The 12,623-nt window shown below is 42.7% G+C and overlaps 1 protein-coding gene across 5 annotated transcripts in view; it reads left to right on the top strand.

Moving 5' to 3' along the window:
* Window positions 1-12,623, top strand: part of SS18 (SS18, nBAF chromatin remodeling complex subunit) — an 87,064-nt gene that overhangs the window by 39,550 nt on the left and 34,891 nt on the right. For all 5 annotated transcript variants that reach the window (XM_019526474.1, XM_019526455.1, XM_019526464.1 and 2 more), the window contains exon 4: window positions 7,012-7,165. In XM_019526474.1, coding sequence (XP_019382019.1) covers window positions 7,012-7,165 — 154 coding nt within the window. The remainder of the gene's footprint in view (window positions 1-7,011; window positions 7,166-12,623) is intronic.

The following is a 12,623-nucleotide window of genomic DNA, read 5'->3' as shown; positions in this document are numbered from 1 at the left end:
CCTCTTCCAATCCTCCGGCACCTCTCCAGAGCACCACGAGTGTTCATAAAGCCATGCCAGGGGATTTGCAATGACCCCAGCCAGTTCCTTTAGGACTCTAGGGTGAAATCATGGCACCGTACAATATGCGGCACCTTGGTTTAGATCCACAGTCATAGCAAGTGCCAGGCAGGTGGCCTTGCCTATCAACAGAAGGTACACTGTTATGGCATGGGTAGACAAAATATGGCCCATGGGCTGGATTTGGCTGGCGGCGGGTCTTTGTCCGGCCCATGGCGGGTCCCCTGGCCCAGGCACAGTCCAGCCATGGCAAACCGTGCCACCCCCTGGGCATGCAGCAAGGCTGGAGTGGCTCTGTAGCTGGTCTGCCTTTCTAGGCAGCCCTGGTGGGCAGGTGGCTCCTTCTAACTGCAGCCGCCACTGGCCCCAGCCCACTGGTGGGGACCCATGCTCACAGCCTGTACCCTGCCCGCTCCGCGCCTGCTCCGGACTCACTTGCCCAGTCTCAGCAGCAGTGGTAGGGAACAAAAGCTGTTGCTCAGTGCCTGGGGGGAAAGCTGCCCTTCCCCCTTCCACTGCTGGCAGTTCCCTGCTGCAGCCACCTAGAGCCTGCACTGGGCTGCCCTGCATTTCCACTGCTGTCAGCACTGCCTCCAGGCTACCCAGAGCAGATGCAGGGCAGCCCCACATGGGCTCTGTACAGCTGCAGCAGGGAACTGCTGGCACTGGGAGGGAGAGGGAGTGCTTTCCCCGTGTACTAAGCAGCAGCTCTTTTCCTGTGCTGCCACTGCTGAGCCTGGGCAGGCAAGCTTGGAGCAGGTGCGGAGCATGTGGGGTCAGGGCTGTGTGCATTGGTCCCTGCTGGTACCATGGGGCTGGGGCCAGTGGCAGCAGCAGCCAGAAGGGGCCACCTGGGCTGCCTAGAAAGGAAGTCCAGCTGTGCGGTTGCCCCAGCCCTGCTGCATGTCCAAGGGGTGGCAGTGCAGACCAGGTGCTGGATGGGCCCAGTTGGGGCTGTGCATGGTGTTGGGGGCAGGATTTCCAGTTCCAAGATGGCGACCGGGGGTGGGGCACCTGTCAAGGGGCAGGGCTGTTGCAGTTCTCAACAGCTTACCAAAACTCATTAAGTGTCCTTTCTGCTGAAATAATTGCCTGCCCCAGTTTCATGAAGTACCCTATAGTAGTTTTAAATTAAATGAGTCGTAGCAGAGGTGGTAAAAGAACACTTGTAGGCTGATGGTTTCTTATAGTGGAATTCTGCTCTTTTGTAGTTTTCCTTCTTATCTGTATCAGAATCTGGCTTGTGTCTTAAAGAAACACCTCAAATGTGGTTTGGAAAATTGGTAGGCAAGGTTCTTTGGTATCTTTTATTAGACCAACTGAGTAGTTCAGGGGCGGGAAATTATTTTGGCGGAGGGCCACTTACGGAGTTTTGGCAAGCTGTCAAGGGCCACATGGGTAGCCCTGCCCCTTGACAGGTGCCCTGCCCCCTGATTGTCATCTTGGGACCGGAAGTCCTATCCTCTAGCCCCCAACCTTTGCCACCAGAAGTCCCTCCCCTTGCCCCCGGAAGTACTCCTTTCAGCAAAGGGTTTTGCTGTCTCGGAACCAAAAAAATACCAAATTACATTCTAAAAATCAAACAACTCAAACATTGGTTCATTTGATTAAAAAAAAAAAAAAAAAGTTTGTCCTGATTTACCTGTGTTTCTGTAGTGTACACAGAGGTGATCGCACAATAGCTTAAAATGAAGTCTTACTCTTGTAAACTGTGGGGGGGTGTCGGTATAGGTTTTGGGGGGGGGCTGTGGATATGTGGGGGGTGGATATGGGGTGAGGGAGCATGTGAGTGTGTGGATATGTGGGGTATGGGTGGGTTTGGGTTTGTGGGGGGATGTATGTAGAAGTGGCAGGGGTGTGGGTGTAGGGTCTGTGTATGGCAGTGCAAGGGGGCGCGTGGTTGTATGTGTATGGTAGGGGATAGTTATGAGACTTGTCCTATGATCACGTGCGCACTATGTACGTGCCTCACTTCCATCTCTCCCTCTTCCGTGTGGGTGTGTGTGTGCATGCGCGCACGTGTACACACCATTCCTGGCCCCAGGGTACCAGTGCTCCCTTGCTTCTGTGATCCACGGATGCAGCCACATGCAGGGAAAGCTGCAGCACGCAGACACTTGTGGGCGGGAGGAGTTGGGGGTGAGGCCGGGTGGGCCTGGTGTTTCTCCTGATTCTTGCCAGCTTCCCCTGGGTCCTACTGCCCCTGTCTGCTGTCATCTTTGACAGGTTGCCCAAAGCAGATAAATATTAATTTTCTAGACTTCGTAGGTACCCCGCGGGTCGGTTAGAATGGCTTGGCAGGCTGTATGTGGCCCATGGGCTGTATTTTTCTGTCTCAGGAGTAGTTAGAAAAATGTTCTTTGCAAGCTTTCAGGCACAAACTCCCTTCTTCAGGCATAGGTAGTCTCTGCTGTTGTTCTGAGATCTCCAAGGAATGAAAGAAAATTGGAGGAAGGAAAGAAATCGGAAAATTAACTGGTTGGTTTGACCGCACAGTTCAGGATGCCTTTTGACTTACCTGATTTATTGTAAGATCCATTTTCCCTAAAACAGTGAATTTGATTCCAGTTTTCAAATTGTGAAATAGCAAAGGTTTTCCTTTTTCTTCTGCACTTAATCCTGAAATAAAACTTCCTGTCCAAGGAGCCTTTACATTTATTCTCTTCAAGTCTAAACCTTTTATTAACATGAATTTCTTCTCATCCTATCTGTTTAGTTTGGCTGGGTCAATCATTGGACTTCAGGTTGTGTCAATCTACTTGCTAAGATAGAAGGTTTTGTTTTGAGTGGGGTGGTGATTGATGTTTTGTTTTTTGTTTTTTAAATCAAGTGTTTTAACAATATATCATCAATGTGTATTTGAAATAAGTTTTTCCTGTTTGGTATTTTAGTACCTGTAGCCAGGCATTGCTACGAATGAGCCTAATTTGTAAAACAAGCTTTAAAACTTTGACTTAGTTTTCATCATCCTTTACAAAACAAACATCTTAATATTAAGAAAAGATTTAATATTAAAATTAACATTGATTTGTTGGCTGGTTAGATCATTATTAAAATAGGCTGGAAAGCAGTTGACCAGCTTCTAATAAGGTTCTGCTGTTACTGCTATTTGTAGAAAAGATATTGCCAGATTAACCCAGTGATTTTTCTTTTACCATGTTTTATAGAAAGAAGCCAGAAAAAAGTGTTAGAAACCCAATAGCGTATAATTATGTCACTAGGAGGAATTTCTCCTTATTGGCTGTAGTTTGTATTCATGTTTTCCTTCAGTTTAATTGAATGTCACTCCTTGACATTGAGGAACAATTCCCTGATGCTGGGCTCCTGCAGGCCAGCATGTTTGCATGGTTCCCTGATCATGTGTGTCCATCATCCCTTTAAAGGTTCAGGCTTGCAAGCAGCTTCGTATTGGGGAGTGGGTTCTTGATCTTGGGGAGTGGGATCTTCCTGTTCCAGCAAGTTGCAAGAATACCATGGGATGTAGCATTCTGGACTGGTCCCAAATTTTCTTTCCCACAGCACCCCTTGAAAGTCTGGGTACATGACCAAGTGCTTGATCTCAAGGTCCCCATGCACCAGAATTTGCATAAGTAGGACCTGACAGAAATTCTGCAACATCATGGGATAATATTAATCAGAACCTAGTCATGATTAAATTAATGTCTGCCAAGACCCATAAACAATTTCTAATCTATGACCGTATGGACCTTAGGACTGTTTAGTTTTCTCAGCGGAGGTATTTTGTCAAAGGCCCTTTGACAGTTTTAAATAAATGAAAACATCTAGTCCTCTTTTATCTGCTGTTTTGTTGACACACTCAAAGAATTCTTATAGATTAGAGAGAGATGATTTCCTTTTACAGAAGGTTTGCTAATTTGTCTTTATAATATACCAAACCAGATACGGGATAATTCTGTTTTTAATTATTTCAATCAGTGTACCCCGTATTGAAGTGTAAGACTCTCAGCTTTGCAATTCCTAGTATTAGCCCTCATGTCTCACTTTTAAAAATATTTGATGCCTTCCAATCTTCTGGTAGAATAGTTTATTTTAATCAGAGCTTGAATGTGTTAGTAGCTTTGACACTTCATTGTCACATTCCTTCAGAACTCTTGGACAAATTCTTCTAAACCCAGTATTGTTCTTAAATATCACTTATTTTCCTAGTCTTCATTTAGCTAGTCTTGTAAGTCATGCTCCAGGAGTCTTTCCTTTTTCTCAAGATGCATATTTTGCTAGAATCTTATGATGAAAACTTCTAAATCAGTTTGCAGAGAAGCTATATCCTTGTTCTCCCTGTCTGTTCCCTTACCTCCCTGGTTATCCTTAGTCGATTCACAAAGTCTCTTGCAGGGTTTCCTTTACTGATATAATACAAAATTCTTTCAGTGTATTTTTATTGTCTTTGAATATTTCTCTGCAGAATTTCTCTTAGACCTTCTGTTTTCCCTTATTTCTCTCTCTCATTGTTTATGACCTTTTCTACTAGTTAACTTGGTTTGAGTTTCCATTTTCCCTACCTGTTCAGAACAAATCATCTTAAGAATCTTGTGATTTAGCCGAACTTTTCCTCTGGACATCCTGTCTGTTTTCTTCTTTCTTAGAGGTATGTTAACTTCTATGGTTATTATATTTTAGCTGTATTACAGATACTTTCCCAAGAATTTTAGAAAACCTTTAAACATGTTTAAACACAGCCTTATGACTTGTAGCACTTGTTAGTATTTTTCATTCATAGTTCATTCTAAACACTGTTTGCTAATGATTTACGTTTGAAATTAAGTTTGGGAAGAAAATGTTTATGTAGTTTATTTCATTCCAGTTAGTATAGTGTTCTGGGTCTACTCTGAGATTGCAGAGGCTAAGCTCTTGTCGTGCTCCATGCTTTGACTTTTTATACGTAGGTATTGAGCACTCTATCCTCATGTGTCATGTATAGGGACGACTGGAATTCGTGCCAGAAGTGTGCTTTGCGGTGGCTTCATTAATCTTGCAGTTTTCACCGTGGACCCCCCTGCTGCTGATTAGCGGAGGGGCCCCATTGGCCCCACCTCTTGCCACTTGCTTTTGATGGCTAGGAGGTGAGCACCGCAGCTTTAAACACACTGTTGCTTTTGCCTCCCATATGGTCAGCAGCACGTAGCAGGGCCACCAGGGTCCCTCAGCCAATTAGCAGTGGGAAGCAAAAACCATGGCGTATTTAAAACTGCATTTTCGCCTCCCTGCTAATCAGGGGCGATTGGCCAGGCCTCTCTACCAATCAGTGGCAAGGAGGTGTACAGCAGAAACCATAAGATTAAAGGAGCCACTATGCAGTGCGCTGCCAGTGCAAATTCCAGTGGTCCCTAGTCACTTATTCCAAAACTAGTTTACTGAAAATAAAATGGGAAATGATGTCAATGACTCTCTTGTCTTGATGCATACTTGATATTTTTTTAGGTAACTTTTGTTCAACTTTAGTGTCAACAGAGCTCCCTGTTGGAGTGAAGGGAAACAAGATCTTCCCAGAGAGGCCTTTTTTTCTCCTCCCTTCCCTCCACTCCCTTTAATAAAAGTAGCAGATCAAGTAAAACGGTAGTTGCTTTCTTACTCCCTCCATGTCTTGCTATTTTTGTTGCAGAAAGTGGGGTAATGCCATTATGGAAGGTTATCCCCTTCTCTGTATCTTTCTGGGGGATAGAGAATGGCATTCATAATGGATGCTCTCTCCCTTTTGCTTTTTTTTTCCTGCTGGGGGTACATTGGTGATTTGTAAGAAACTGCTGTCTAGAAAGAAGGACCTTCACACATTTTCCAGTGAAATTTTGAAGAAACTGAACTGTTGCTGAGAGCCCATATAGATAGGAAGGAAAGAAAAGATCTGCTTGAGGAGGTGGCCTCTGCCATAATATAATGTTGAAAGAGCTTACTGGGTAATTCCATCATATGTGCATTTTTCCCTGCAGATATATGCACATACCTGTCTGCCTACCCCAGTCCATCTGGGTTAACCCCCTGGCTGCAACTGTGTTGTATTCTCTTCTGAAAAATGAGAACAATTTTATCTCAGAAAATTTGACTGAGGCGTCAGGGTTGGGGGAAGGATATGGTCTTTTGAGAGCTGAATGGGAGAATGAAACTAACTACCATCAGTTTCTGTACTCCCATATGTCCCTCTTAGTAGTACCTGGTGGTAAATTCCCTTTTGTGTACATTGTTTTCTTGCTCTCCCTATTTGAACTCTCAAGGTTATTTAGTTATTTTCCTCACAGTTTCATTAGGATATTTGCCAAAAACATCCGTTCTAGGCAGCTGTCTCTGGACCTTTGGAGGCCAGCCCTAATGTGCTTCTAGTCTGTAGGGGGTGTTTGGCACAAAATTATGAACGAGGCCGTCTGTGCTTCAGAGGGAGAGATCTCAAACCTTTCACCATATCTAGGTGCAGTTATTTTGCGATGCACAAGCATTTGGAGACTTTCACTTTTTGATAACTGTTTTTTTTCCTGCTGCAAACTTTGAGTGTACCAGATAGATAGAAAAGATTATAAAAGTATTGCATTTGATATAAAAAATACTGCTTTGAAAACACAGCTGTAAAAGACTAGTGCCTTAAATTCCTATGAAGGGGTTGTACCTTAAAAAGCTTATGCAGAAAGGGTAACTTCTTTACCAATCTGAAAACTTCTAATATAATTTTTAATGAGGCATTGATTTGTGGTGTGGTATTTAAAAACCATGCTGGAAGATGCTGCAGTGCTGTGTGCGTGTAATGCATTGTGTAAAATCAAAGGAGAAAAAGTTTTCCTAAAATTACTACTAAGGGGAGCTAAACATATCAAAAGAAACACAATGCTTTTCAGTGCTTTCCTTCATACCCCACTTAACAATATAGGCAACTGCTGTACCATATGTACATAAATATATTTGTCAGACTAACTGCTTCTCTTGTTTGACTAAACTGTCTCCTTTCAGCCACCCACACAGAATATGCCTATGGGTCCTGGAGGAATGAGTCAGAGTGGCCCTCCCCCACCTCCACGTTCTCACAACATGTCTTCAGATGGTATGGTAGGTGGGGGCCCTCCTGCACCACACATGCAGAACCAGATGAACGGCCAGATGCCTGGTAAGTTTTTCTCCTCTAAGACATTAACACCAGCGTTGCTTAGCAACAGAAACGACATGGGGGCTCAAGGGATACTAGATTGTTGATGACAAAACTGCTTTGAATGCCCCCGAGTACAAGCTCTCTTAGAGTTTGTTAGCTACAGAGCTACGTGACCTGTATTCAGTGTTTATCAGGCTGCCCTTGGGCTTTGATGTAGCTGACACACAGCATTCTTCTGATGAACAGAACTGGCTAAATTTAGTCTGTTTGAAACCATGCAGTACAGCTGGCTTTAGAAAGCTTATTGGGGAAAGGTACTGGCCTGTGGCTGAATGAATACAAATCCTTCCATAAAGAGACAATCTAAAATCATCATAGCTAAATAATGATATAGGAATAAAATGGTTATATCTTAAACAAGGTGTTTCAAGCTTGGGTAAGCTTTAAAAATCTGAACGCTTTTATACAGAATATAATCAAATTTCCACTAATTTTCTATATTCTTTATCTTGGAAAATATTGTATGTTAAGAGATTTGTGAAGAAACTGCCTTAAGATCATTGTTTCAGGTATAAATTTAAGTCAGTTTTTTATTACAAAACAAGCTGGCATAAAAAGTCAGTGCTGGGGAAGTAGAAAAAGCAATGACATAAGATGATAAAATTTCACACTGCACGGTCCTGACAACAGAGATAACTGCTCCCTTCAGCAGTCAGTCAGAACGAGGGAGCCTGGAAAAGCTTGCCTCTTTATAGGGATATTGTTTCCCAGAATTTCCTTTCATAAAGTCCTAGTACCTGCTTCCCATAATTTAGTTGTCAACTTAAAATTACATTCCCTTAGTTCAAGCCTTCTCCCCCAGTGGAGACAAGAGTACTCTTCAGACCAAGGCTTTTTTGAGGTAGTGATTCTTCCAGGGAAAGGACATTGTCATCAAAGGATTCCTCGCCCTTCTCAAATAAGTACATGGGCAAACTCTGCTGAGAGCAAATGCAGTAAATAACCACACAGAATTTGAAACACAAGGGTAAAAACATAATAGTTTCTCAAGGCCTTACTTTTAGCTAAAATACAGTTTGATTGATCTGATGAGGACACCATCAACTTTGTGACCAGCTATCTGGCCAGCCCCTAGAGAGCTGGAGCACAAGCTAGTTACATCTTCTACTTCTACACAGTTTGAATTTGGCAGTGGAGATCCTGTTGCTCCCCAGGGTGGAGCAGAGGTATTTTGGATGGAGAATATCCTGTCTTTCCCAGGGTCTCTCTGCAGTACTCTTATGCAGTAAACTTACTATTCTAGACAGCAATACCCTCATGCTGTGCTGCTTCCCCTGAGCTGTCTCCAAAACCACAAACAGTATAGCTGTGTCCATATAGCACAGTAGATAGGCTCTTTAGCCCACTGCAATGCTAATTATTACCCTGCCCTCAATGCATTGTGGATGTACTACACTACTTGTGGCTTAGGAGGCAAACCTCATGGAGCAATGCAGTGTGGGAACACATTAGCCAGGCATGGTAAGTTTACTGTGTAGACATGGCAACAGGGAATACCATCATCTTTCACAGTTCAGTCCCCAAGCCTCTAGTTTATGACGATCATCACTTTCAAAGAAAATTGACTGCAAAATCACAATTTCAGCATCATGACTTCACTACATTAAGAGGAGAAAAATCACTATTTAAAATGTATCTTTTGCAAATTGCATAAAATTATAAAAGAGGGCTTATAAAAAATATATGAAAAGTATATAGTTTTGTTTGGGTAGTCTCCCAGTGGAGACTTTAAACACATTTTTTAATTTATCACCTCCAACTTTCTTTTAAGTCTGCTTTTTCCCTTTTGTAATCTATCTAAGATTGTCTTTGAGAAGATAAAGATAAACAAAGATAGATCTCTAACTTGAGGATTGTGCCCTGAGTTTAACAGCTCTTCCTATGCCTTAGAAAAAGAGGAGTAGAATTATCATATTAATTGTACAATTTGAAATGTGACCATTTTTTGTCTGCAAGTGTTAGGTTCCTAAATTCAGACCTTTTGTATTCATTGACATGCGTGCTTTCAGTTAGTTACTTTATTTTGTATACATGTGTTTGTTTCATGTATTCAGAGGGTACCTACTGTGAAATATTTGCAATGGAAGCGTAATCCATAACTGCAAATTTCTTTAAAAAAGTTGATCAGTCAAAAAATAGTATATAGTCAAGAACACGTAAAAACAAGGGAGTTGTGATAAAATAATCATTACCTGGAATGATTAGTGCACAGACTCTAATTGTGGAGCTTCGGAAATTTTCTATGGGATGGGACATCTACAATGAAGGAATCATGATGGGAAAAACCCACTTTGTATTGGTCAGTCCTGAAGAAATGTAAGGACTCACTGTAGGTCACTCCCTTTTGGGTAAAGAGCTTTGGGTAAGGGATGAGTGACTTAGCACTTACTGTCTAGGATTGTGGGAGGTCAGCTTGCAGTGTTACAAGTGGCATGGATGGTCTCTGTTTGTGGCACATGGCAGATTGGGGAGAAGGCAGACAGCAGGGAGCAGAAAGCAGTAGCAGACGGGGCAGAGAGCAGAAACTAGAGCAGCAGATGTGGCAGGTAGCATAGAGCAGGGAGCAGAAGGCAGAACAATAAATCAGGCTGGGGAAGGGGATCAGAGTGGCACTAGAGGAGGACATGTGGCTAACTTGTGGCAACCAATAAACCATGAATCGGCCCCACTGATGTAGGTAATAAAGGGTTTTATGTATTACTGAATCTTTTGGCACTGTTATCTAGTAGTCGGAGAAAACAGCCGTAACCAGTTTCCTTTCACCTTGCAGAGGAAATATAGTTGCCTTCTACACTAGAGCAGAAATCTGGATCGAGTTAGAGGGAAGGCCAGTTTGACGAAGCTGCATTAGTTGCAATATGGATAATCATCTTGAGAAAATTGGGTGTAATATATTGATAAGAAGGAATTGACAATAACCATACTTACCACCTTTGCAATACGGGCCTCCAGGTGAAAAGTTCTGTGACTGTCTTCAGTGGTAGCTGCACTTCTTGAATAATAGATGCTTGTAAATTACCAGAAAGCTCCAAAATGCCCTTTTTCTTCCTCTGAGCATAACGTCAGTCTTATCTGGACTTATCCTGCTACAAGTGTTTTGCTTTCACACTAACACGCCATTCATAATGGATCAAAAGACTGAAGAGAGCTCAAGTTCATACTTAAAGCATTTATTCCATGAGTTTTGGAATGAGTTGTTATACTCAAAGCAAGCAGTTTTCTTTAAACAAACTTGCTCATAATTTTTAATAGTCTTGTGTTGCTGTCAAACTAGAGGGAGACTTAAGAAGTATTTGGGGACATGACCTCACCTATGGGAATACTGGGACTCACTTCAAGAGATCCTACTTTGTCACATTTCAGCACTTCTCATTTTTCATTTTCTAACCTGCTAATAATCTATTTCTCCCCCTGTACTTCATCAGCTTCTCAGTCTTTTGCCAGCCAACTTTCTTCTTTTCATTCTGTTGATTCTCCTTCATTGTCTTTTTTTTGTCTTTCTCCTGTAGTTCCTTTTAATACTCCTTGTCCAGAGTTCCTTTGTTTCTGTATCTTTCTTAGCTCTCTAAAATCTGGTATTGACAATTTTTTCTTTGAATGAAAAACAAATAAAAACACTCTAGGTCCTGACTCAAACTACTGTTCTGTGCTCTTCTTCACTCTCTCAGTAACGTGCGTGAAAAAGTAGCCTCCTGTCATTCTTGCAGTTGTTTCTTCTACAATATCCTTGAGTTTTTTTGAGTCTGGGTTTTGCTCTGACTACCAGATTGACAGCTACTTCATCCTTATAGTAAGCGATGACCTCCTTTTTTCGTACAGATCTACTTCTGTATTCTTCTTACTCCACTCCAAGCTTAGACAGTCCTGAAGACAAAATGATATAGACTACTTTAACTTTTTTCCTGATTATATTCCTGTTGACCAAAATATTCTTTATGGAGTTCTAGTGGTTTTTCCTTTGTGCGAGCAACCCCCTCTGTACTCATATTTTCCACTTATGTTCTCTATCATTATCTTAGATACTTGTTTTGCAGTGATACTATACTGTGCATGACATCTCTTGTGCCCTCACCCTTTCCATGTTTTGTTTGCCTGATCAAGGAGACTTAAAAGCTGTTTAATTTTCTTTCAGCAAAATATCAGGCACACACAGATTTCCTTTGGTCAAGAGGAATTTCCCTAAGCATAATCCCATATTCTTTGTTTCTTTTCCATTTGGTTTATTACTGTATTTTCTCACATAAGAAACATACCCTTTTCCCACCAAAATTCAGTGCCTTATAAGCAAGAAGGTATGATAATAGCAGTTTTTGTCTGCTGGGGGGAGATGAGAGTGAAAGTAATACTGCAGTGCTGCTCTTGGGACTCCCTGGCTGCTGGCTGTGGACATCCCCTGCCCTGGGGCTCCTCCTGTAGAAGCAATGAAATATCTTTTTTTCTTTATTCTGCTTTTCAAAAACAAGGTGCATATCTTATTTGAAGGTGTAGTTTATGCAAGAAAATACAACATTTTGATTCTTGACCATAGTCATTTTTTTTTCCTTCCATCTTTGTCGCAAATTTGCCAGTCATCTGTAACACGACATAAAGTGCTGCCTTAATGTTTTCAGGTTGGCCCTGGACTGACATTCTATTTGAAGTACTTTGAACGCAGCTGTACCTTGAGTTGTTTAAAAAATAGAGCGCTTCAGCCACAGGCCCATCCCATGCCCACTAGCTGTAGCATTTCAAAATTACAACAGCTGCATGCAGCAGATTGTTTGTAGCCAAGGGACCTGGCACAGGGTTGTTCTGTCCTGCATCTGTACTTTCCCACCTATCCTTCCAGGAGGAGGTGGGGGTGAGTAAGGCATGCTGTCAGCTAGTGCTTTCCAGCCTCTGATCTCTCAGGGATTATCCAGTCCTGTAGCTTCCCCCTGTGTCCCCCTTGTCCCTGTCTCCATCTCCTCCCCTCCACCCAGACTGTCAATGACCCATCTCCTAAAGCACCCCCCTCAAACACACACACTTGAACTAGGAGACCAGATATTGAAAGGCATTCAAGGATTCTTTCTTTCTAGCCCTGATGACGATGACAGCTGAGTGCACAGGAGAGTGCTCATTGACTTTCTGCCCTGCTAGCCCCATCTCTCTTCCTTCACTGAGGGAGGGGGAGAGTGGAGGGCTGTAGGATGCCAGAGGATAGAGACATTCTGCAGAGCAGACAAACATAACAGGGAATACTTTAGCCATCTTGGAGCTCTTCAAGGGATGAGTACCTTACCCTTTGAAGCACTTCAAATAGTACATCTATCAAAGACGTTTCACTGTTACAGTTTCTGTTCCTTGACCAAGACCTGGCTCTTAAGACCTTAGTTCAGCGGTGGGACCCCGCTTGGGTTAGAGACAGAAAGGCAGGCATTAGGACCTGGTGCTG

The sequence above is a fragment of the Gavialis gangeticus genome, unplaced genomic scaffold (assembly GCF_001723915.1).
Source record: "Gavialis gangeticus isolate Ggan-Ray unplaced genomic scaffold, GavGan_comp1, whole genome shotgun sequence".
NCBI lineage: Eukaryota > Metazoa > Chordata > Crocodylia > Gavialidae > Gavialis > Gavialis gangeticus.
This window is presented reverse-complemented; position numbering and strand designations above follow the sequence as displayed.